Source organism: Sciurus carolinensis, chromosome 18, assembly GCF_902686445.1.
Source record: "Sciurus carolinensis chromosome 18, mSciCar1.2, whole genome shotgun sequence".
Lineage (NCBI taxonomy): Eukaryota > Metazoa > Chordata > Mammalia > Rodentia > Sciuridae > Sciurus > Sciurus carolinensis.
Window position 1 is genome coordinate 27,618,377 of NC_062230.1, and position 26,198 is coordinate 27,644,574.

General features: G+C 53.6%; 1 protein-coding gene across 2 annotated transcripts in view; it reads right to left on the reverse strand.

The window, feature by feature from the left end:
* Vps35l (VPS35 endosomal protein sorting factor like) overlaps positions 1-24,556 on the reverse strand; it is a 99,421-nt gene extending 74,865 nt beyond the window's left edge. For both annotated transcript variants that reach the window (XM_047533125.1, XM_047533126.1), the window contains exons 1-8: positions 24,526-24,556; positions 20,291-20,390; positions 18,370-18,537; positions 16,810-16,932; positions 15,481-15,505; positions 12,174-12,250; positions 8,361-8,489; positions 1,153-1,237 (exon numbers count right to left, since the gene is read on the reverse strand). In XM_047533125.1, coding sequence (XP_047389081.1) covers positions 1,153-1,237; positions 8,361-8,489; positions 12,174-12,250; positions 15,481-15,505; positions 16,810-16,932; positions 18,370-18,537; positions 20,291-20,390; positions 24,526-24,542 — 724 coding nt within the window. In that variant the 5' untranslated portion in view covers positions 24,543-24,556. The remainder of the gene's footprint in view (positions 1-1,152; positions 1,238-8,360; positions 8,490-12,173; positions 12,251-15,480; positions 15,506-16,809; positions 16,933-18,369; positions 18,538-20,290; positions 20,391-24,525) is intronic.
* Positions 24,557-26,198: the final 1,642 nt, after the last annotated feature.

The following is a 26,198-nucleotide window of genomic DNA, read 5'->3' on the forward strand; positions in this document are numbered from 1 at the left end:
CGTGGACCAGGGACAGGCACGCTGATGCAGGAAGACCGCAGGCAGCCACAACTGTCCTCCAGGCGGGGGACTCTGGCAAGGACAGAGGCCTTAACAGCGAAGCCAGAGAAGAATGGATGTGCCGGGGGCACTTCAGAGGCCGAACAGAAGAACCTGGCGGCTGGACCCAGGCATCGGGAAACGCTCAGCCTTCCTGCTAGGGCAGCTGGTACGCGGCAGCCATGCCCTGAGGCCAGAGCTCCGCAGGGGCAGGAAAGGGCTGGGAAGAGGCCACGTTCAGTGCCTAGTTTGTATCTTAAATGTGTCCCTAAGGCCCAGGTGTCAAAGGCCCGGTACCCAGAGTGCTGCTGAGACAGGGGTGGAACCCTGAAGAGGTGGGGCCTCGTGGGATGTCTTTAGGTCACAGGGGTGAAGGGGATTATGGGATCCCAGCCCCCTGCTTGCCCATTTGCTTCTTGGTCATGAAGTGAGTGAATCTGCTCCACCACCTGCTCCCACCACAGGCCCAAAAGCCATGGGTCTGCCCAATCATGGACTGGAACCTGCAAAACGAGGCTGAACAACCTTTTCTCCTAATAAGATGATCATATCAGGTATTTTGTTATAGTGACAGAAAGCTAACACGTTCAGTTCTGAAAAATGTGAATTTCAGATGCCCTTGAGATAGCAATGAACCAGAGCTGGCTCAGTCCAGCCATGTGCTCCCCAACTTCATTTATTTGCTTTATCAGCTTCTCCTAAGACTAGAAAAAAACAATAGCCAAGATTTTTTCCAAAAAACAGCACTCCTTGCAGTTGGAAAGAAGAAATAAATTCTAATGTTTTGAAGCAGATAGTATAACTAGTTAACAACTGAACATCAGCACAAAGAAATGATAAATGTCTAAAGTGATGGATATGCCAATCACCCTGATGTGACCACTATGCATTTATGCATATCTTAAAGCATCACAGTGTATCACATAAATGTTATTCAGGTGAGTCAATTAAAAATAAAATCATGGGAAACATGTTAATGGGCCAGGAGGTATGGTTTGGTTTCCTGGTGGCTCATCCAATTCCTTAAACCACAACAGGGCCTACTTCAAGCAACCTGCCACCTGACTCCTGAAAACAAACATTTCCTAGAAACAAGACAAATGGGGTACTTACCAAATGTATCCAGTATGTCAGTGATAAGGACAAACTTGCTTGGGTAGAACTGAATAACACTCGTATCGGAAAGAAGCTTTGAACACTAGAAAGAAAAGAGAAAGACAATTCACTGTGTCTGACTTGGCAGGGACCCTCCTGGGCTGGAGCATGAATAACTTCTACCAGCAAGTTAAGGTGCTCGCCATAGCCAAACCCTGTGCCAGGCCCGGGGATGTAATAAGACCACTGCGTTTTGATAAAGAAGCCGAGACTCTGCCCACGACGGAGCTTCTTAAGGAAGGTGCTGGAAAGCCCAGTTCCAGGAAAACCCAGGGCTTGCAGCCTTGAAGGCCCCACGCACACCCCTCTCCTGGACCAACCTGCCCCATGGCTTTCGGGCTGGCTTCCTCTGGTTTATTTCAGGGGGTTGGATTCCTATGAAATGACCTCAAAAGTAAATCGCTATGGCTTTTTAAACTCACGTGGATTATTTACTCTCCACCCTGAGCTTCCCTCTAAAGGGGACCGTGACAAGCTTCCTGAGCCTGTGTTTCTCTAAAACTGCGACCTTCAGTGCCGAGGACATTTTAGCCGGCACGATCCCTGTGCCAAAGGGAAGACCACAGTCACACAAGGTGGTGCCAACCACTCCAGCTTGGGTCATCTTTTATAATCAGAGGCAGGAGAGTTCTACCTTGAAGAACTCTCTAGATTTAATTTCCCATCATTACAAATTCAAAAGTCAGCACAAGGAATCAAGTAACTCTCCTATATTTTATCATCCCAATAGGTAACCCTCAGAAAGAAATGTCACTTAAAAATCAAAAAATCATACAGGGGCATGGGGCACATGCCAGGAGGATCACAAGTTTGAGGCCAGCGTGGGCAGCTTAGCAAGGCCCTGTCTCAAAAATAAACAAAGCCCAAGGGCTGGGGGTGTGCTCAGGGGCGGAGCACAGCCTAATAGGCCTGAGGTCTTGGATTCAAACCTCGATACCATAACGAGAGCGCGACACGCGTTTCGCTCTGGCCTCGTTTCGCTCCAGCCTCGTTAGCCAGCATCTGAACTGCTGGAGTTGCCAGCTCCTCCTGAGCCCTGTGCACCTGAGGTCAACGGCCCACGGACCTGTGAAATGTCCTCCCATGGCCCAGCTGTCACCTGGGGAAACGCAAGCAGGTAAACCAGCGGTGCCAACACGGAACTTGGCATCTGGATGTCCGTGGAATTCCACTGTCACCTCACCCACAGTGGGTCTCATGTGCCCTTTTATAAGGGTCCCAACTTAAACCACTGCCCCAGGAGATTCCATGGCGGGGGGCAGGGGGCAGCTCTGAATCCTAGAGACTGTTTACAACACACAGCTCTTGGTCCCCAGGGACGTGACAGCTCCCAAGTTCCTACCCAGAGCTGGGCTTGCAGGACATTTCCAAGAGTGCCTGCCCCGGGTGTCCTGAGAGAGAAGTCAGGCAGAAGACATCACAGGAAACCCTGCTGGCCTTCCCACATCCGTGTCTGACTTTCTCCCGGGCTGGTTTCACAGGACATGTATTCCAGGAAGGATAACAGGAACCAGAATGTTCTTTTTAACCAGAGTTAAAACCATAATAATGTCTTGCTCTGAAGGTATCTTTTAAACCACTATTCTGAAGATGCCCAGTATAAGGTTTTGGCTGTTTCCTAAAACTTGTATGGTAAGACCCAGATACCCTGGGTGTGTGTTAAAAATAAATGCACTGCTCCATGCAAAACCTCTCAGTCAAGATTTCCATCTGGGACACAGGGAATCAGAACATCTATCAGGTACTGCGTGTGACAGTGCCCCAATCAGACTGCAGATGCTGCTTGGTGGCTGCACCCACAATCCACAACCCAGCAACCACTGTCAACTTCAGAATCCCCTCAGCAACTCTGAAAAATAATGGCCCTGGGTCCTGCCTCCAAAGCCTGGCCTGAGGTGCAATCTGGACACTGGGCATTTTAAAGGTCCCCAGTGAACGCCGATGTCTGGTCGACGCTGAGTGTCACGGTTGTAAACACTTGCTGACACGGCTAGGGAACTCGGGTGGAGAAACACACTAGGGCGTTTTTCATTTGTTTCCAATGAGCCGGGAAACTATCCAGGACACCAGCGGTTTCCACCATTGAAATTTAAAAAAAATATCTGAATGACTATAATAATGGTTCAGTTAAGAGGCCGAGAACGAGGAAGGGGAAGGATCATTGCTACCCAGGATACACGGGGAGGGAGACCCCAAAACCGGCAGGAAAATGCAAACATCATCGTGGGAAAGAAAATGGGGAGAAATCCACAAAAGGCATTTCCAGACAAGGAAACCGGCGGCCGAGGTCACGGCGCCTGCTCAACCTTCTCAGCGGTCCGGGAGCTGCAGATCGGAACCTCGGGGACGTGACTTTACTGCCTCCTGAACTGGAAAGACAGTCGGCTCCCGCCCAGGAGGTGGCAGGTTGACCCCCACACTCCATGTCCCCAGGAGTGAGGCCCAGCCAGGCCACGCCCAGGTGCAGCCCTCACCTGAGGGACCTATCCAGGAGTGTTCCCATGACGTCACTCACAAAAACAGAGCAAAGGAAAGAACCAGGTCCCAAGAGATGGCTTAATTCCCCATAAGAAGACTCGCTCGTTTTTGTTTTTGGGGGGTTGGTTTTCTCTCATGATTTTCTTGGCAGTACTGGGGACTGAACCCGGGGGTTCCCCTCCACTGAGCGACATCCCCAGGCCTTGCTATTTAGTTTGAGGCAGGGTCTATGTTGGTGAGGCTGGCTTCGAACTTGCGATCCTCCGAGTCACTGGGATTCCAGGAGCGCGCCACCAGGCTCCGGAGACTGTTTTATATGCGATACGTGCCCGTTAAAATCCCAGGGGTTTTTGTTGTGGCTTTCAAACAAGCTGATCCTAAGACTCACACAGAAATGCAAGAACTCAGAATAAGCAAAACAATTTTGAAAAACAAATTAAAAGACTTACATGACCCAATTTCAAAACTTAACTAAAATGCTACAGTTCCACAGCGTCAAACTGGCAGAAGGACAACCGTATAAACGGATGGAATGATACTGAGTTCAGAGATCACAGCTGCACTATGGCCAGTTGATTTTGGACAAAGGTAATGTCATTCGACGGAGGAAGGAAACTTCCACACATGCTGTTGGGACAACTGTACCTACATACCAAGAAAATAAACCTGGGCTCTTACCTCACACCACACCCAACTCAAAACGACGAACCACAAACCTAAATCTAAGTGTAGCTTTTAGAAGAAAACGTGGGGAAAAAAATCCCCATGACCTTTGATTAGCAAAGAGTTCTCAGCTCTGACCCCAAAGGCATGAGCTAAGGTGAGAAAATTAACGAGGTGTGTTAATCAAGCCCTGCACTTGGAAAGACACCATCAGGAAGAGACAGGCCAGCCCGGCGTAGCCTCAGCATGCGCCACAGTGTCGTGGACCGTGTGCGACGCTGGGCCCTGAGCCACCTCACCCGGCCTAAGACGGCTGGGGGTTCCGCAAGTCTGAGCTCACGCTATGACTTCCCACCGCGACAAAACCACCTGATGACACAGTTCCCAGCACACGCCCCTGCTGCTAAGCAACAGACGCCTGTACGCAAAGAACCTGCACCAAGAATCCACGAGGGGAAAGGACGCAGGCCGGGGGAGAGCACCTGCTTCGCACACGCGGCCTTGGGTTCGATCCCCAGCACCATATGCACCAAAACGAACACACAGGGCAGGGGCGTCCCTGCAATCCCACCCTCGGGGGGTGAGGCGGGGGATTTCAAGTTGAAGGCCAGCCTCCGCAGCTTAACGAAGGATGCGTCTGAAAATAAAAAGGCTGGGATGTAGCGCAGTGGTGAAGGGCCCCTGGGTTGGATCCCCAGCACCAAAAAGAGAAGAGCTCGTGGGCTCAGAGGGGCAGCGCTTGTCCAGCACGCAGCGCCCCGAGTTCCAGCCCCAGCACAAAAGAGGGGGCAAAAAGAATATGTAATTATTACAACTCAAGGTAAGTTTTAAACGGGCAGGCCGTGAACAGGCGCTTCATTAAAGAGCTCACACACGGCCAGCGAGCACACGGAAAGAAGCTGCACGTCATTCGTTATCAGGGCTTTGTCGATCAAAAGCACAAGGAGATATTTCAAATTTCTAGGCTGGCTAGGCTAAACGGGCGGACCATGGTGGGGTGGGGGATGTGGGGGCCCCGGGGCCCGTGTCCTGCTGGTAGGAGCATAGATGGTGCATTTTAGAAAACAGTTTCTCAACAAATTAAACGTACCATACAGGTCAGCAAGTCTGCTCCACGAGAATGAAAACGTTCGGTCACTAAGACTCGTGTGAAATGTTCACAAAAGCACGATTCACATCAGAGTGCAAACAACCCAAAGGCCCATCAACGTGTCCATGGTACCCAGAACGTGGCCACCCGTTCGCTGGAGTACTACGCAGTCGTGAGGAGAGCCCAGAGCAGACGCCGCCAGACCAGGGACTCTCGGAACCATTAGGCCAAGTGAGGACAGCCAGACGCTAGGGAGGCGGTGCCGACAGGGCCCTCGGGTACAAAACGTCCGGGAAAGGCCAGTGAGGCCAGAGGGCAGGTCTGCGGGGTCCTGGGCTGGGGTGGCAGCAGGGTTTGACTGCCAACGGGCTAAGGGAAGTGGGAACCAGGAAAGTGTCCGCCAACTGGACTGCGTGCGATGCTGCCCGACTGTCTCCTGAAAATCTCTGCACGCACTTGGCCAAGGTGGCTTCCTCCTGTGGTGCTGGTGAGGGAGCCGGGCTGCCGCAGGCGAGGTGAGGGCTCTACTGCCCCGTTTCCTCCGCGCCCCCCGGGACTCCGTGGGGTGTAGGACGCGCTCTAGTAAAGCTGCCGGCCCCCCAAGCCCCTGCTATGCAGGAGACTCCTCGCCATGCTGGTCTTGAAAGCAGGGCAGCGTCGCGCTCTTCAGCCACGTGGGAGGAAGCCCGCGATGGTGACCACTCTGCCGAGAAGAGCGAGCCACCTCCAGACACGAGGCCTGCAGATCCACGGCCATCGAGGAGGGACGCTGCCCACCGGCCTCGCAGGAGACCCCTGGCACCAACAGGGGCGCCAGTGTCAGGGCCGCCTTCACTCATCAAGGACGGACAGGCCCCGACAGCAAGGCCTGGCCCGGCCTCTGAGGCCGCAGTGACCGCACCGCCCCAGGGGGCCTCCCGGGCCCTCGGAACCGTCCTCACGGCAGGCGAGACCACGAGGGTCACGTCTTCCCGGTGCCAAGGGAACGAGGCCTGCGCTCGGAACCCACAGGGCTCTTCAGAATCCTTCATGGGCTCTGGAGAGCGGCACATGGACCCCTCCCCGTGGTGGCCTCGAAGCAGGCTCTGCCGGGACAGCACGGCCTGCAAGGTGGGAACCAGAAGCCGCCCTCCCCCAGGACCTGCCCCGTGAGCCAGGGGCCATGGCTGGGTCAGCCTCCACCCACCGGAGGATACCGAGCGCACCTCCCCTGCGACGTGCCTCCTGACCGCCGACTCGCGGCAGCGTCTTAGACATGCAGGACAGACGCGCGCGCTCGCTTGGGACCAAGCCAGCCCAGGCCAGCAGCCCGGGAACAGCGCTCAGTCTTCGGGTGGACGGAGAAAGATGGCGGAGCAGAGGGGAAGAGTGCGGGGCGGGGAGGGGTCTGGCCCATGACAAGGTCTCGGGCAGAGGCTCCCGGGCTGAACCCCACCCGCGACAGCCAAGCGAGGGCGCATGGCCCCCCACAAACTAACCCGCTGAGGCTTCAGCACAACAGGGGAAACCAAGCCCCAGACCAGCCCGGGCCCCAGGGGGTGTCAGGCCCCACAGCTCCTCCCCAGCAAGGCCAGAGGAAGAGCCACAGCTCGGCTCAGAAGACCCAGCGCCACCGCAGCGAGGGAGGGACATCGGCAGCACACTGGGGCCTCGGAGGCAGAAGCTATGCTGGGGTTTCGCAGAAGCCCTGTGTCGAAGCCGAGCCACCATCAGTACAGGGCTTACGACACCAGCTAACCTGGTACCAGAGACGCCCCACAGAGGAGGAAGAGGCGTCCTCTCGATAGAGGCACGAGTCCTGGGCCTTGAATCCACCAGGAAGCAGGCCAGCGGTCTCCCCGAGTTACAGGCCAGCAAAGGAACACAGGGACACGCAGGGACACGCAGGGACACGCAGGGACGGGATGCCAAAGGCAGGCTTTTAATAACGGGTGAAAGAGCCAAGGAGCAAATTAAGGAAAGAGCCGAGAGCGATTCCAGGAGGTGAAAGACCATTCAACAAAGAGATTCTGAAAGGAAACCAGTCAGAAGGCGGGAAATGAGACACCATCAAAAAATCCACTTGAAGAAATCGTAGCAACGAGACAGCACAGGAAAGAAAACCTCAGGCCTCGAAGACAGGGCAGCCGGGCCAGAGACGAAGTAGGCAGTGAAGGAAAATCAAAGGCCATGACCAGAGGACACAAGGACATCGGGACATTAAGAGACCAACTTAAGTGTCATTCGACAGAAGAGGGCCTAGAAATAAGGCTGCGGGCGTTAAGAACCTGCTCAGTGAAGCAGCAGAGTAACTTCCAAACCTCAGGAACTCTCAAGATGGACATCCATGCACAGAATATGTGAAGAACTCTAAGTAGACAAGATCCAAAAGAATCTCCCCAATACACATCATCATCAAAAGGCTGAACAGAGTAAGGACTGAACAGTAGAAGCTTTGAGAGAAAAACACCAGGTCACATTGAGAGGCAGACCAAGACTCATCCTGACTTCTCAAGAATCTAAAAGCTTGGAACAAGATAACCCAAGTTCTCAAAGAAAATAATTGCCAAAGTGGTAATATCCAGAAAAGCTACAATTCAGAACTGAAGAGGAAATAAAAACTTTCCACAATAAAGATAAAAGAATCCATAACGACTAAACCAGGACTACAGAACTTGAATACTGCACAAAGAAGTAAAAAATCTTTACTGTGTGCAAATCATAAATATGTCAGCAGTTGCACCAGGCTGATCATACTGTACAACCCAGGGGGTATCATCTGTTCCACAAACCAGCACCCAAGAGTGTTTCCTGGAATTGTGCAGTATACAACCTGTGCAACTGCACATAGTGGACCTGGGATCAGTCATTTCATGAAACACAGATTCATAATCACAGTCTTTCAAAGGAAGTATGTGAAAATGAGAGACGAGGGGTGAGGGGCACTAGACCCAACCTGGATGACAATCTTCAGGGCCTTCACTTTCTGGTCTGAGGCCCAGGCATCCTTCAGGGACTGGTTGAGTTCCTCTATGCGGTTCACATAATCCTGCTGAGTCAAGTTCAACAGCTCCTTTTGGGATCCCTGTGGGTGGAAGGCAGAGGACGGGTTACAGATAGGGAAAACACCACGTGACCGCCACTTCCCGAGGAGTGACCGGGTGAGCTGCGGCCTCTGAATTACCCCCCCCCCCCCCCCCCCCGGGCAGGCGCTGCGCCTTCAAAGAGGCTCTCTGGGTTTCCTGCCGAGAGCGCAGAAGGTGCAGGGGTCCCGGGGCCTCGGAGGCAGGCGCTGGAACGCCCAGCTCCGCTCTAGAGAACAGCAGGACAGCCAGCACCCTGCGCCCCATGGGGAGAACACCCTCCTTCACACCGACGGGGGACAGCACGCGCCCAGCGTGGTACGGGAAGCCGGGGATAGAAACATCTTGCTCAGATGCTCGGGCAGAAAGACGACCTTCCTGCCCGACCAGAGTTCAAGGTTCAAGGTCGAGACGGACACGCACGCTGAGCCCAGTGCCTGGGGGAGCCAGGCTGCGGCCCACACCTGCGCTCCCAGGGACTCGGGAGGCTGGGGCTGGAGGATTCCTGAGCCCAGGACTTCAAGGGTTACCTAGGGAGGCCGTTCAAAAAAAAGGAAGGGAAGGAAAGCAAAGCAAAGGGAGAGGAGGAAGCCGAAAGCAGGCTCGGGAGGTAACGATCCCACGAGGAAAAATCCCTGTCCACTGAGCCCGGGGTGCCCGCGGGAAGGAGCAACGCCATCCGCAGGCCACTGAGGAAGAGGAGGCACACCGACCGAGGGGCAGGACCTGCTCGGTGTTCAGTGAGGGACCAGGTTCACCCTGGAGGGAGAACGGCAGCCGCCAGGGCGCGGGCTGTGGGTGGGGAGGAGCAAGGGCCTCCCGGGGGGTGAGGCTGGTCGCGCCCTCGCTGAGCCAGGTGCCGCTGGGCCTGAGCCGCCGGGGACCTGGCAGAAGCCCCCGCACGGGAGCACGGCCACCCGCGGGTGCAGAGCCAGGCGGGCAGAGGCGACCTGGTCCTCACGCGGACACAGCCACACTCCTGGTCCCCCGATGCTCACAGGAGGGCAGGGGACACAGCTTCTCACACGTCCCCTGGGCTCCTCAGGAAGGCACAGGGCAGAGGCTCAGGTGGTCCAGACGGGTCCCAGTGGTCGTCAGGACCGTGCGGCGGGCTTCCTGTCCCTCTGCAGGGCGCTGCGTGACAGGTTTGGAGGATGCGCTCTGAGCAAGTGGCCTGCGCTCCTTCTGGGCTTAGGCAGTGAAAAGTGCCCTGCCAGCCGCCGAGTGTGGGGGCGGCACGTCGCGGGACGTGCGGCGTATGCGGCCTGCACAGGGTGCGCACTGTGGGCGAGGGAAACCGTGGGCGGGTCAACCGCGGCAGACACGGGCTCACCTGTGACTACAGCACCGGCCAGCCGCGTCCCTACTGATCTGCTGACCGGAAGGCCCCGGGCAGCCAGCTGCTGCTGGGCGCAGAGAAGCAAGGAGACCGGCCTTCAGGGAGAAAGGCCAGGAAGTCAGCAAGGAAATCAGAGGCCACCGAGCCGAGAGGCAGGAGGATGATGTCGTGTTCCTGGGTGGCTCTGCAGTGGCTCTGCCTGTGTTTCAGGGTGGCCCCCCATCTTCTGGTATAGCCCCCATTTTCAGCTGAGGGCAGCTCCAGGGACTTGCAGACGCTCACGGGCTGCAGAGCCTTGATTCCGGCCCTCAGCAGCTTCCCTCGGACAGCAGAGGCTGGCTCAGACTCCCAGAGGCCCACAGGCACACAACTCGATGCGCCGTTTCTGAGTTAGGAAGCGGATATGGGCTCCTGGACTCTGCTGAGCACCCGAAGGCCATGGCCAAGGAGCAGGATGGACAATGGCAATGGCCACGACCCGTTCCTCCTCACTTTTTTTTTTTTTTATTGTAAACAAATGGGATACATGTTGTTTCTCTGTACATGGCGTAAAGGCATACCATTTGTGTAATCATAAATTTACATAGGGTGATGCTGTTTGATTCATTCTGTTACTTTTTCGCTTCCCCCCACCCCTCCCACCCCTCTTTTCCCTCTATACAGTCCTTCCTTCCTCCATTCTTGCCCCCCCTCCCTAAACCTAACTCTAACCCTAACACTAACCCCTCCCACCCCCAATTATGTGTCATCATCCACTTATTAGCGCTATCATTTGTCCTTTGGATTTTTGAGATTGGCTTATCTCACTTAGCATGATATTCTCCAATTTCATCCATTTGTCAGCAAATGCCATAATTTTATCATTCTTTATGGCTGAGTAATATTCCATTGTGTGTGTGTATATATATATATATATATATATATATATATATATATACACACATTGTGTGTATATTTCTTTATCCATTCATCAATTGAAGGACATCTAGGTTGGTTCCACAATCTGGCTATTGTGAACTGAGCAGCTATGAACATTGATGTGGCTGTATCTCTGTAATATGCTGATTTTAAGTCCTTTGGGTACAGGCCAAGGAGTGGGATAGCTGGGTCAAATGGTGGTTCCATTCCAAGTTTTCTAAGGAATCTCCACACTGCTTTGTATGAGTGTACCTTTCTCCCCACATCCTCGCCAACACCTGTTGTTGCTTGTATTCTTGATAATCGCCATTCTAATTGGGGTGAGATGGAATCTTAGGGTGGTTTTGATTTGCATTTCTCTTATTACTAGAGATGTTGAACATTTTTCCATATGTTTGTTGATTGCTTGTAGATCTTCTTCTGTGAAGCGTCTGTTCATTTCCTTAGCCTATTTGTTGATTGGGTTATTTGTATTCTTGGTATAGAGTTTTTTGAGTTCTTTATAGATTCTGGAGATTAGTGCTCTATCTGAAGTACGATTGGCAAAGATTTTCTCCCACTCTGTAGGCTCTCTCTTCCCCTCCTCACTTTTGAAGTCCCTCATTCGACCCACAGAGGCTGTTCTTTAACCCCATCTGACAAACGAAGGCAGGCACAGGGAAGCCGAAGGCCAGCTTGGCCTCCATGCTCAGTAGCCACCCTGCAGAGCACCCGCCGTGCGGGGTGCCTTCGGATACACTGACCGCCCATCCCGTGGGACAGCACAGGGGTCCCCCCCTCGTCCTCACTTCACAGGTCAGGGGACCGAGGCACAGAGCAGCTTGGACCTGCGGCAAAATCTCAGAATAGCCGCTGTGGAGCAGGAGCTCTGGAAACGAGCCGCAGAGCACAAACTCACCCGCGTCTGGGCACAGGCAGTGCAGCCTACAGTGAGCCAGGACAGGGAGAACTGGTCACCTGGCCAGCGCAGGACTGTGGGCCCGCAGCTGCCGGGGTTTCCAGAGAAGCTGGAAATCGGCGTTCATCTGTCAACGTCACCGGATTTCTACGAGCTGGCAGAGGAGCCTCAGTTTCAAACACGCAGACCGATCAAGATCCCTGAGCGCCGCCTGCAGCCAGCAGGGCGGTCGCGTGTGAACTGCAAGCTCTGATCTGTGCCGCACCGGCCGCTTCCTAGGAGGGGACTTCGGTCGGGTTTTACGGTCAGATACTGTCCCCAGACGACCGGGGATCCCTCAGGCGTGACAAAAGACCCTCCAGAAACCAGCCCGAGCCAGGCTCCCTGGGCGCGGCCGACGGGCGGGCAGCGTCCGTGGATGGAGCCAGGGCCGCGGGCCAGGCCCAGGGTGCAGCTCGAGACCCGATCCAGGGCAGCCACCCAGACAGACCGCCAGGCGGGGCGGAGCACCCCCACCCCGGCGCCGCTCACCTCCTCGAAGTCGTCCAGCTCCTCCAGGCGGGTCCGCACCTTCTCCGACATGGCCGATGCACCAGCCCCGGCTCTGCCTGAACAGAACGCAGCACGTCACACAGGCGGCTTTCCCTGCACCAGCAGCCACCTGAGGGCGGCTCTCCCTCCACGTCATCGGGAATAAAGATGCCCGCAAGTGACTTCATCACAGAGGGGAGATCTGAAAGCAGCACCCTGGGACCTGAGGGAGCAGCCTCCGGTCTGCCCAGAGGGGGCACCTGGGGCCCCAAAGCCCTCTGCAAACAGCACAGGCTGCGTCTCCTTCGGGCATCTGTCAACATTTACTCATCAGCAGAGAGCTGTGGACGCAGCCAGGCCACGGTCAGCCACAGGGCAGGGTGATGGTCCAGCCGGCCGCTGCCCTCCAGGGCCAACCACTCCCCCACCTGCGGGGCTCGGCATCTGGTTCTGAGGCCCACGTGGCTCACGTTGGCCCACAGACTGCCCAGGTCTGGATCTTGAGTGTCCCCCAAAGGCCGGGCCCCCAGACCACGGTGCTACTGGGCAGAGGCCAGGCCTGGGCAGGTGCTGGGTGTGGAAGGGCCCCTGGACACTGGCCTCTTCCTTCTCTGCTTCCAGCTGCCCCAGGGGGAACAGGCCGCCTCCGCCACAGGCTCGGCCACGCCCTTCTGGGCCACCACACTGAGCGCCAAGGCCAGGCGGCTCAGACCACAACCCCGAACCATGAGCCAAAATAAACCCTCCCTCCTTTCAGGCGGATGACGTCAGCATCGTGTCAGCAACAGGAAGTGACTTACAGACACCTGCTCTGAGGAACGGAGGCCTCTGGGTCCAGGCACTGACCTCCCGGCTCTGGACGGCCTCAGAAAAGCCTGGCCGCGGCTAAGGCACGACATCATTAAGTACCACCAGCCACCTCGGGCGTGGACAGGAGGCTGCCTGTTTTACCTGTTTCTACCTTTTCCTTCCTCTTGAAACGTAACAAAGAGCATAAGCTTGTACATCTTTAAAAACCCTGGTAACCACCACCAGGTCATCTGTCTGGCTTTTGTTCACTAACTGGTTCCTGCAGGTCCCCAGGCTGTGGCCACTGAGCTCATCTCCCCCACTGCTGAGGGTTTTCCCTGAATGCAGCTTCTCCATTCCCGCTGTGAGCCGTTTCCTGTCGGGACTATTACAAACCAGCTGCCGGCTCCTAGGCTGCCGGCTCCTACGGCCTGAGTTTCTGCACCGCGGTGCTTCTCAGATCTCTCCAGCAACCACCTGGCGGGGTTCAGAGGCAGAGTCTTATCACTAGTCTGGGACAGGGCCTGTGACTTCTCTACCAAGTTCCTGCTGCTGCTGCTGCTGCTCACTGAGCCACGATCTAAGAAATACAGATCTAGGGCAGGGCTGGAAAACTTCTGTAAAACACCTGATACAAATATCTTAGGTTTTGAGTCACACACACTGTTTCAACAACTCCAGCAGCTGTAGATAATCTGTAAACAAACTGGTAGTGTTCTGTTCCAATAAAACTTTTTGGGGTATGGGGGTTGAACTCAGGGGCACCCGACCACTGAGCCACATCCCCAGCCCTATTTTGGTTTTTTTTGTTTTTGTTTTTTGTTTTTTATTTAGAGACAGGGTCTCATTGAGTTGCTTAGGGCCTCACTAAGTTGCTGAGGCTGGCTTTGAACTCATCATCCTCCTGCCTCAGCCTCCTGAGCTGCAGGGATCACAGGCGCACATGCCACCATGCCCAGCTCAATAAAACTTTCTTTATAAAAACAGGCAGTGGGCCAGATTTGGCCTGCAGGATGCAGTTTACCAAGCCCCAAGTTGTGGAACTGCTGATCAGAGGGCTGGCCTTTTGTCTCAGTTCTTTCATACTGTAAACCACAAACTACAAAAACTTATAAGCAGCAGAAACCTATTTTCTGCATTCACTCTGGTATCAGGGAAATTCAAGACCAAAGTACCAGCAGATTCCATGTCTGGCAAGGGCCACTCTCTGCTTCACAGGTGGTGGCTTCTTGCTGGGTCTGCTTGGATACACAGGTTCCTCAGGAATCCTGCTGCACAGACCCTTGGGACACCCTGGTCCAGAAGCTGTAACTGAGTCTTGGCGGAAGAAACTAACAGCCCCGTTCAGAGATGTTACGCCACCTGCAATTCCCCCAGTGCTTGACAAGGATTCCACTGAGGATGTTTGCAAAGTCTCATCTCATTGGGAATTTGGGTCACGGGCTTTCCTTCCTTGCTTGCTTAATATGTATAGGTTTACTATTAATGTTTTATGTGTTTTCCCTGAAAATAGGGGTCTTAACAGAACCAGGATTAGAACATAAAAATCAAACTTCTAATGGAACAGTGATTTCAGAATTATTCATTTGCTATGAAACTCTGAGTAACCAAGAGTGCTATGAGAAAATACAAAAACAGATTCTAGCTGCCGATCCCGTTACTACTCTCAGATGACCCGAAACACGTAATTCCAACCCCATCAGGAAGGAATAACAGGAACAGAAGAAATAAAGTGTTCCTCAATGTTAAGTTCACACAGTATAAGATGATATCATATATTTGTTAGCTTAAAATGTCTAGCATTTATTAACTACAGCAGCAGTAGTCACACATCTGACGTTTATTCAACCCTACTGAGCTTGCTTTAACCTTCATGATCAGTTAAATATTGTCTTATTGTTTAGTTATAGGTTATCACAAGTAAACAATTACTAGAATAATTAGAATTCTTCATTGTCTAGTCTAGTAATGATCATACAAAATATTTTTTTTGTTTTTCTCCTTGGGACCTTTTCCTGTTCTGAAAAAACATGTGTAACTGCTTACCTCTTAATGTATAAAAAGCTGGCTGGGAACAATAAAATTTAGAACTTAGCATCCATTCCTTGAGTTTGTGTTGCTTTGTTCTCCACCTCGCCGATGCCCACTCCATCACCTGAGACCACTACGACCCCTGCTAGGGCTGGACCCTGGCACAGAGACCAGAGACTGCCAAGACTGAGCATGCGACCCCGCACCAGCACAAAGGGCAAAGGAACCGTGTCCAAAGCAGCTTCCTGCGGGTGGGGACACAGGAGCCCTGCAGGCCTGAGGGCAAACTGGAAGCTCACCTGCTCCTCCCAGGAACCTCCTCTCTCTCTATTCATCCTGCGTATGTATTGCAGCTCTGTATCTATAAGCAGTCTTAGCGCTGAATTCATCTTCAGGATCACTTAATACAAAATTTCTTTTCCCTTATAAAGTTACATTAAAGCTGGTGGCACAATTTTCCCATCAAAACAACAAAAACGCCTCTTACCTTTTTCAGATCCCATGAACAGATTCTGCAGAGACAAAGAATTCAATATTATTTTTTTTAAATCTAGGGCAGTAAGGCCACTTACCTGTCCACAGGTACATATTCACAGAAGGAAATCATGGTCATTGGAACCACTAGAGATCCAATTTCTATTCAGTACGGGGTCCCTCCCATGAGCCAACAAATACCAAAATTTTGATATGACAGCAGTCACGACAGAACTATTTTTTTTGTAACTATTTTACTTAGTTTTGTATGTTGTGCCGAGGATGGAACCCAGAGCCTCGTGTGTGCTGGGCAAGCACTCCACCCTGAGCCAGATCTCAGCCCTCTCTAAATCAGAGTTCCTTACCCCCTACACTGCCACTACTGGGGACTGGATAATTCTTTCGTGGGGGCTGTCCTGTGCACTGCAGGACATCCTGCAGTATCTCTGACCCTCACCCACAGATGCCAGACACACCCCCATACCTGACCATCGAAATGACCCGTGGGATAAAATCACTCCAGGGTGAGAATCACCACTCGGAATTAATGATGCATTCAGAAAAAGATTTTTTTTAAAATAGTCCAGCAATTCTGTCCTTCTGCTTGAAATGCCACGGGAAGGAGAGGGGAGGCGCCGGGCGGCCTCCGGGCTGCTGCAGCCCGATTGTCAGAGGGCGCCAGGCTACCTTCCCAGCATCCCTTGCATTCCTGCACTATCCGTGACCACCTTCGAGACAACGTGAGCGGGAGTGCCGAGAGGGACTCCAGGCGGCCTCCTTATGGGAGGGTACCTCCGTTCTTCCCGCCACCTTGAGCACAAGACTCACTACACACAGCAGAGCAGCAAGACAGAGCTGGACCCTGACGACCTTGGCTGCCACTCCAGCCCTGAGGACCCCTGGACTTCCTGTAACAGTGAGGGGCTCGCGTCACTCTTGCGGACAGCGTTTGGGAGGGCTCTGGTTACAGCCACTGGGCACTCACCCGCTCCCCCGTGGCTCCCTCTCCTCGGCTTCCTGCCCCGAGCACCCCGAGTGCAGAGTGAGCCCCAGGTCCATGCACCTCCCAGGTCAGCCCACGAAACAGCGTGTCAGCTCGGGGAGGAAAGCCGGCCGTGGACTCCTGGGCAGCAGCAGTTCTGGGCAGGCGCTCTCCTGGCTTCACGCCTCAACGCCCCGGAAGGGGCTCCGCACCCCCATTCTTTCTTGGAACTGTCACATCCCTGATTTTTGACTCTTTTTTTAAAGCCACATTTTCTCCAGACTAATACCGACACAGGGAAACTTCTGGAGCCCAGGAATCGGGCAACGTAACAAGGAGTAACTGAGTCTGGGTACTCACAATAGACAGCTTCTCCGTGGTAGTGTGCCTGGCGAGGATCTCGCCCCGCTTGTTGGCCCACGGCTCAAAGTCCGATCCTACGATCGAGTTATCATCTTTGTCCCGTTTCTTTCTGGAGCTGTCCTAAGGAAGAACGAGACAACTTCAGCAGCAGGACACTTCTGAACTTAAAAAGTGAAGTTTAAGCAGAAGGTTGGTAGTCCCCCACTGCAGAGTAAGACTGATCTGTCTAAAGGCTGACCACGTCCTGCACCGACAGTGGGGACTGAACCCAGGGCCTCGAGCATAGGCAAGTGCTGTCCCTCGATGCAGGCCTTGGTTTAATGAGACGGAGCCTGGCTAAGTTGCTTACGGCCTCGCCAAGCTGTCCAGGTTGGCCTTGAACTTGTGATCCTCCTGCTTCAGCCTCCAAAGTTGCTGGGATTAGAGGGCACACCACTGTGTCCCACCAAAGGTTTACTATGATGAAACTATTTCATCACATATGGTCAATATATTTTAAAAGGCTGAAACTTGTTAAGAATCAAGGAAACATTGAAAAAGACAGCTGAGTGAAAACAATTGCTAACATCCAGGCTGCAGGAAACAAACTGCTGGGGAGGACACTCTGGTGGCAGCCACCAAAAGCTGACACACACACACTGCCTTCACCCAGCGATGAGCTTTGGGATGCTCTCCTGCAGAGACGGACACGTGTATGTTTGAGAAACCCAGTGCACTATCGCTTACACCAGGAAAACCCAAAAAGCATGGGAGTGAAGATTCATGATGTCATCTGTGTCCTCATGGCTCAACCCACAAGAGGAAAACCTCTCCGGGGATGCTGTGCAGTCCAAAGAAATGTATGAAATGGAAGGAACCACAGCGGAAAGAGTAGCCTGTGCAGCCAACCTGCCAGGCTCTAAGCCCCGTCCAGAGTGACTGAGTCTCGATGCCCCACCACTTCTGCCTTGTTAAGTGAGGGTTAAAACACCTCTCACGAGGGGTCAGAAATGAACACAAAACGCACTCAGGAAGATGCCTGTCATGCAGTAAGTGACACTTATTATCTGCACGTGAACAGGAATGGAAAGGCTTGGAGGCTGCCCTCATAGATGTCCAAGAAGTCAAAAAGCCATGGGAAAATAGGCAGTATGCTGCCGTATTCAGGGTGAACAGCGATCTGCAGTGTTGGACTCATACCTCAAAAACTAGCAAAGTACGTATGTAATTATGCAAAAAGAATTATAAAAATGAAATTAGGGCTGAGGGTGTAGCTCAATGGCAGAGGACTGGCCTAGCATGCAAGAGGCCCTGGGTTTGAACCCTAGCACTACAAAAAATAAATAAATTTTAAGATATTTTAAAAAGAAAAAAGAAAAAAAAAAAAAAAAGACTTCTCTCATCTCCACCAGCCTCTCACAAACAAGGTCCTTCTCTACGGACATCTGGAGGACCCAACTATACAGCCTGAATGCCCCCACACGTGACTCCTGCAACTTACAAACAAGACAGACACCCACCCAACCCTGCACCTGCAGACCAGACCCCACGCCTGTGACTGTCACCAGGGTGTGTTACCGTGGCTGTTGCCATGGCTGCAGGGTCAGCGGTGGCTGCAAACAAGGAGAGGGGGTCGGTCCCATCGAGGACGCTGCTCAGCGGGTCCACCACGGAGCTGGAGGAGGAGGAGGATGTGGAAGAGGTGCTTCCTTTCCGGGTCACCTTCTTCGTCTTCGATTCTGTGACCTGTGGGGAACACGCGTGGTGCTACCATGATGGTCTCCCTGCCCTTCCCTGGTGGACACTGCTGGGGCTCCTCTCATTCTGGACGCGGCTGACTGTGCCTGGCCTGGCAGCAGAGGTTTAGGTGAACCATGCTGCCCGGGAAGGGAGGGATTCCCACGAAAGGAGCCAAAACTAAACCCAGCCCCACACCAAGAGCAAGCGGAGGTCAGCTGGCCAAGCAGAAGCCACGACAGAGAGCACCAATCAGAAACGGCCCCTGCAGGGAACGCCCACTGAACCCAGCCCACCGGCAGCTCGCTGACCAATCAGAAGCCACTCACTGGAGACCACCAACCAGAAACGGCCCACCAACCCGGGCAGGGAACCTTCACACCAATCAAACATCTCCTTGCTCTCCTCGCTACAGCCCGTGGGAGCCGGTGTAGTCTCAAAGGAGTTAAAGAGCTCAAGCGTCTAGCTCTGTCTTTCAAGGGAAGAAAGCTACAGGGCGCTGTGCTGTGGAAGGTAAGGATACCAGGGCTCCGCCCCGGGTTCCCTGCGGCTCCCGGGTGAGTGACAGGAGCGTCTTCCTCTCTAATGAGGAGACCTTGATGGCTCCTGGACAGGGCTGGTCACCCCCAAGGCAGGAGCCGGGCACCTGCAGCCCCACCCTCCGGGAGGGGCAGAGTCGATCATCTTGCCTGCTGTCAGAGCTGCCTTGAAACTCCTGCGCCGGCCTCGGAGGCACCCAGAGGGCCGGCGGGTGGGGCCAGCTCTGCCGCCCCCCAAGCCTCACCCCGAACACCTCTCCCTCTGGCCGTTCATCTGCATCCTCTAGCATACTTGAGGAAAACCCGGGGCACCCAGGAGCTTCCCCGAGTGCCGGGGACCATCCTAGCAAACTCATGGAACCCAAGGAGGGCGTAGGGGAACCCCGATTCGAGGTCGGGGCTGGTGTCTGCACTGGGGGCTGAGCCCGTGTTGAGAACGTGTGGACTTGTTCCGCTCCAGTGGCAAGTGTGGCGGTATTCACGTGCAACACCCACTGTTGAGATCAGCGCTTAGGGAAGCCCTAGGCCTCTGCTCCGATTTGCGCTTTTAACAAGTCCATCAGGCCATCTGCATGGCAGCCTGTGGTCCAGGGTCCAGGAAGGTGGGGAAGAGACAATCAATACAAAACTATCCGGTCACTATTCCCTAAACTAAACAAGCGCCGTCTACACAGCGTCTGCCCTGCAGTAGGTGTTGTAAGTTCTCCAGAGGCCAAGGAGGATGCGCACAGTTACCTGCAGGTGCTACCTGTGGCCTGTTACACAGCCATGTGACCATCGGGGATTTTGATATCCACAGGGTCCTGGGACTAAGCCTCCAAGGACGTGGGGGACAACTGTACTGGCTAGTAATAGCGCCAACCACCCGCTTCTCTCGCCTTCTTAACCAAGCGATTCCGAACAGCACGTGCCACGGGCACAGAGAGCGATTCTTCACGCTCCAAGTAGGACTGTAGAGAAGCCGGGTCTGACACACCCAGGACAGGAGCAGTCATCCCCTCCACAGGACGACCTCCCCGACATGAAGGGGGCACAAGTGGGGGGCAAGGCCAGTCACAGAAAAGAGGGGGCAGAGAAGAACCAGCTGACTCAATAAGCAAAGGTGGCTGCCACGAGCGAACCAGAAAGACTGGAATATTCCTGTAACTCCACGGAAAGGTCCCAGGGATAAGCCTGTAATTCCCCGGATCCAGACACCCTGCAGAGAGCCAAGGGCGACTCACGGTTATGGGTTTCAGCGGATGGTAGTCCCCAAACTCCAAGGGCACGGCCTCCAGCCGGCAGGATGCAAATTCGGCCTTGTAGTTCCGGCTCCGGGAGCACCTGGGAGCACAAGCGGAGAGCGGGCTGAGCGGGGCCTGGACACCGCAGCCCAACCGGACTGCCCGCCAATGGAGCGCAGGGCGGAACAGAACTGCCCCGAGACCCACAGGAAAGTCCACATTTAAACAGAAATTTTGTTGAGATCTGTTTGAAGGTAGAAGCGCTACCAAGGCATGGTGGATGCGGGAGGCCAGACCCAGAACCAAGGGCAGCTCCTGAGTGGAGCCGGCTTCCCAGGCCAGCTTCTCCTCCAAGACATTAGGGCCCCTAGGCATGGCCACCAACATGCCTGAAGGAAGCCTCGTGAGGCTGGACAGAGCCAAGTTAGGGCTCAAGGTCTAAGACAGCCCTGCGTGGAGGAGCTCTGAAGAGCATCCGGAGTAGAACAAGCAATCTGGCCCATGCCACCCCACAAAGGGTTCATTGATTAAGCTGCAGAGGGCAAGAGCTGGACAGAAGGAGATGAAGACTGGACAGAGCTGTCATTGGCTCAGGGGGGTTAACGGGAGAGGCTTCCCCAGTTAGGAAACAAAAGGGGCGGGAGGACCACACTCAGGTATGGAGAGAAAGGAGGATGGAAAGCAAGTCAAGAACCTGAGACAAAAAAGCGCCTCCCCAAGCCCCTCCCCCAATGTCCAACCACCTGGCCTGCCCCTGGCAAGAACCCTGGAGGCAGCTTGGCCTGAATGGCTCCCCAAGCTCCTCCCAGCAATTCCCAGCCTCTGCCAGGCTGCCTGGCCCTGGATAGCCAGGGCCGCTTTCCCTTGTATGCAGCTGAGCCCCATCTCCCCCATACTGCAACCCCCAAAGGCCCCCCTAAATACAGCCTACCTTATGGCTTTTAACAAGCATCACAAATACTGTCTTTAACAAAAGACATGGGCACTTCCAACGTGTAAAATATCCCATCCCAGAAAAACCATTTTCCTGGGTACCAGGAACGACTTCCCCTTTAGGAAAAGGGGAGACTCAAAGGGCCTCCCACCGCCACCCAGGGTCAGAACCCCATCAACACTGAAGGAGAAATCTGGTAGAGTGGAGAAAGACTTGTGATAACTGACAAGACCACTTTTAAGGGAAAATGCCAACCCGAATACATTGCCCAATCCCCTGCGTCACGGTTACAGAACTCATCTTCCAAAACACTGAATGCAAACACCATGGACTCTTCTAACCAACTCCCATCCAGCTGAGGATGGGATCAGTGCATCCTTGACTTATGAAAACATAAAACCCCAAAGGATAAACACATTTCAGTAATGTTCACTAACATCAAGATGGAGTTGAGAACATCAAATTACACTTTTCCTGTTTTCAAATCACTCCCAACTTTATTAGCTGTCAAGGAAAATAGAATTTTGAAAAGGTAATGAACAGAAAATGTAATGCAACCAGAAATTAGGTCACAAATATGTTTCCAGTTCCTACCAGGATTGACAAACAGTTGAAAAGGGTCAAAACGGCCAGGAATCCACCTGCAACCCAAAGTTCTCATTTATTATGCACTTATTATATGCAGGACACTGGGCCAAGCCTTTGCCTCCACTCCCTTTAATCAGTTCTAGGTGGTAGGACGGTGATCTCTGCCGTTTCTCGGATGAGCAAATGGGGCTCTTCAGTGTTGGAGACGGGTCAAAGCAGACAGCAGCAAGTGACAGGCAGATTCACTAGTTCTACAGATTATAAATCATCTTGAAAACCTTAAAAATACGGCAACTGTCAGCCAGGCATGGTGGCACACTCCTGTAATCCAAGGGACTCAGGAGGCTGAGGCAGAAGGATCATAAGTTTGAAGCCAGCCTCAGCAATTTAGTGAGATCCTGCCTTAAAAAAAAAAAAAAGGCAGGGGTACAGCCAATTGTTTACTTTTCTTAATGGAATCAAGCTTTGTAATTTTTTTTTTTTTTTAAAGTTGGGGCTTTGGGGAGAACAAACTGCTTCTGGAAATGCTTTTTAAAAGGAGCGAATAAAACATCTTCCCTGTCTGAAAGCCCCGGGCAACTGTATTCTGATTTTCTACCACTTCTTTCATTATTTCCTCAAATTTGCTGTAGTCCTCCACATCTCCTGGGGTTTGAGACCAGGAAGCAGTTCTCATTCATCTCTGGGTCCCTAGCGAGGCTAAGAGCGACCTCTAGTGGACATTTTCTCAAAACTGCCTCAAAATTTTCCTCCCAGCCCAGCCCAGTGGTAAAAAACACCACCCCAAGATCCAGCAACAAAAAGGGCTCCCTGGCAGCTGCCACAGAAAAAAGGTCAACACATCACTCCTTGGCTTATTCAAAGTGTGGTCCTTGGATCACTAGCAAGGGCAACTTGTCACCTGCAGAGTGCAATACTCCAGACCCACAGCATCAGGACCTGCACCGTAACCAAATCAGGTGGCTTCAACGCACATTAAGGTTGCAACTCCTCAATGAAATTCTTTACATTTGATAATATGGATATGCAAGTTCGGGCATGACTTACCAAATTAATCTTTTACTGGAAATCCCAAAATTCACTGACGGGCTTTTGCCAGCTATTTTAATGAAAGTGTTTAGAAACTAATCACAATCTGACCGCATGGCCTTTCCTCCCACAACCTCCAAAACTCTGAAAATCATCTCAAAATCCTGGCTCCAAGGGGTGACACTTCCAAAGGCCTAAATATATCAGGGTAATAAAAGATGTGGGTGAAAAGGCATTCTGGGGGAGAACCAGGACAACGTATGGGACTTGGGGAGCCCTGCAATGCACACACAGCCCAGAATGCAGACTTGAGGCCCAGTGAGCAATGATGGTCATGCTCTCAGGCGCTGGCCTCCAAGCCTTAGCTCACCCGGGGGCTTCACGACTCACTGCTCAATCCCTGAGCCTCCATCTCCCGGCCTGAAGAATGGAGTTAGGACTAAATGAGACGCTGCATGTGAAGCACTTAGCACAGTGCCAGACACAAAATAGGGCTTGATAAACATCAGCTGAAAGACGCGCTTCTCTGTGGGCCTCTCAGTGTCCTCCTATAGTCACTGTTCTAGGCACCCGAGACACAGGAGGGGACAGAGCTCAATTCCTTTAATTTTAAAGAGTCAACAAGTTAGTGGGGACTGACTAGGAACAGGCACCACCACACTGAGATGTCAGGGTAGGAATCAGGGAGAACTAGATGCTTAAGAGTCATGGCATCTTCATATTTATATACACATACATATATATATATATATATACATACATATATATATATATTCCAAAGTTTAGTAAAAATGCACTGGGATGCAGGGAAAGGCAGCATCCTCCCAGATTCCAGAGAAGTTCAATGAGACCAGGAGTTTTTCGGGCTTGGGGCCCTGCCCTGTCTTACTGATTCCCCCAAGTCCGCTCAGCCTCTTGGGTAAGCCAGGCTCCCTAAGTCAAAGGGGACTCAAGGCGAGGGGGAGTGAGGCATCCAGCGCTCTTAGGAGTCAACAGGTGACTGGAACAAGGAGCAGTAAACTGCTTCGCAAGCATAAATCCAGGTTGCACCCAGTGGCTCTAAGGTCTAGGGCTGCACCTTCTTTCACTTGTTCATTCATCATCGGATGTAAATATATGTCCCACCATTTGCAGAGAAAAAAAATCAGATTATGTCCCTTCTGAACTGCAAGAGAGGTCCGCCGTCGCACTAGTGCGAGTTCCTCACGCACACCGGGCACCCACTGGGGCCTGACGGTCCTGTCACCCCACTTGAACCCCACACGCCTGTCGCCTGGCGGGCTCCTATGCATCCTGCAAGGCCCAGTTTAAAGCGACTCCTCCCTGAAGCCAACGCCAGAAGGCGTGGATAGCGGCCGCCTCGGGGTCTCGTCCCAACGCCCGCTGGACAGCCGGGACCTGGGCTGCACAGCACCGCCGTCCCCCAGGCCAAGGGGCAGGACGGAGGAGCCGCGAGGGGCTCTCCCGGGTGAGCGCGCAGCTGCGGCCGCAGTCAGGGCGGGGAACCTGCACCCGCCTCCCCGGGAAAGCCGAGGTCTGGAAACCCGCGGACCCCCAGAGGAATGTCCAGAGGAGAACCAGCAGTCAGACGACTCGGGGAGGGCGGTCCACACTCGCGGGGACGGAGACCCCGAGACGATTGGAGGCAGCCCCTCTCCAAAGCCCACCCGCTAGCTTTCCTTACCATGGAAAGACGGCCATCTTCCCGGTCACATGACCGCCGATCCGGGGAGGCCGCCCCTTTTCTAGCATCCAGACCCTGCCACGCCCCGCTCCGGCCGCCATGATTGTGAGGGGCAGACGCCGCCAAGCAGAGCCGAGGTACGAGATTCCCCGCCGGCGCCATGATAGTGAAGGGCAGACGAGGCTAAAACCTGATTGCGCCTTCTGCCGGCGCCATGATTACGAGAGGCAGACGCCGCCAAGCAGAGCCGAGGTTCAGGATCCCCGCGGGCACCATGATAGTGAGGGGCAGAGGATGCTAGACCAGATTGCGGCTTCTGCCGGCGCCATGATTATGAGGGGCAGAGGCCGTTACATGGAATCCAGGCTGCGGCTTCTGCCACCGCCGTTGGAAAGGATGGATGGCTGTCGCTCCACGGAGGCTAGGCTGCGCCTTCCTCCAGCGCCATGATTACTAAGGGCAGGGCCCCCGACGCCATGATCGTGAGGGGCAGGCACCCCGATTTGGAGCGGCATCTAGCGGCTCTACGGGGTCGTGTCGCCGGCCCACCAGTGCTGTGATGGCGCGGGGCACCTAGAGCTTGGCGCTTGGAGTTGAAGCAGTCTCCGCGGTCGAGCAGCACCCACCTGCGGTGCTGATTCGCTCTTGGGCGCGGCTGCCCTGGGCTGCAGGGGAGCTGCCGCGGGGCGCCCTGCGACTAAAGCTAAGCGGGAAATTAGGGCCGCTCCACCCGCGGGGGCGGGACGGTGGAGCCCCAGCGCCCGACCCCCCAAGTCCCCCGCGATCGCCTGGTTCTGAACAACTAGACCGCGATCGCCTGGTTCTGAACAACTAGACCATGATCACCTGTTCTGAACAACTAGACTATGATCACCTGGTTCTGAACAACTAGACAGTGATCACCTGGTTCTGAACAACTAGACCGTGATCGCCTGGTTCTGAACAACTAGACCATGATCGCCTGGTTCTGAACAACTAGACCGTGATCGCCTGTTCTGAACTAGACCTCGATCACCTGGTTCTGAACAACTAGACCGCGATCGCCTGTTCTGAACAACTAGACTGTGATCACCTGGTTCTGAACTAGACTATGATCACCTGGTTCTGAACAACTAGACAGTGATCACCTGGTTCTGAACAACTAGACAGTGATCACCTGGTTCTGAACAACTAGACCGTGATCGCCTGCTCTGAACTAGACCTCGATCACCTGGTTCTGAACAACTAGACTATGATTACCTGTTTTGAACAACTAGACCGAGATCGCCTGTTCTGAACAACTAGACTATGATCACCTATTCTGAACAACTAGATCACAATCACCTGTTCTGAACTAGATTGTGGTCACCTGTTCTGAGCACCTAGACTATGATCACCTGGTTCTGAACAAGTAGATCACAATCACCTGTTCTGAACAACTACTGTTATCACCTGTTCTGAATGACCACCCCATGACCACCTGTTCCGAAAGACTGTTGTGACCACCTGTTCTCAACTAGTCCACCATCATGTGTTCCAAATAACTACTGTGATCACCTGGTTCTGTACACCTACCAAAATCACCTGTTTGGGGGAAATAAGCCCAAAAGACTGGGGAATTGCTGCAGCTAGTAAAGGGCCCAAAGCCGGATCTGAACTCCTAACTAAACCAGAGTAAAGGGGGAACCGGGCGG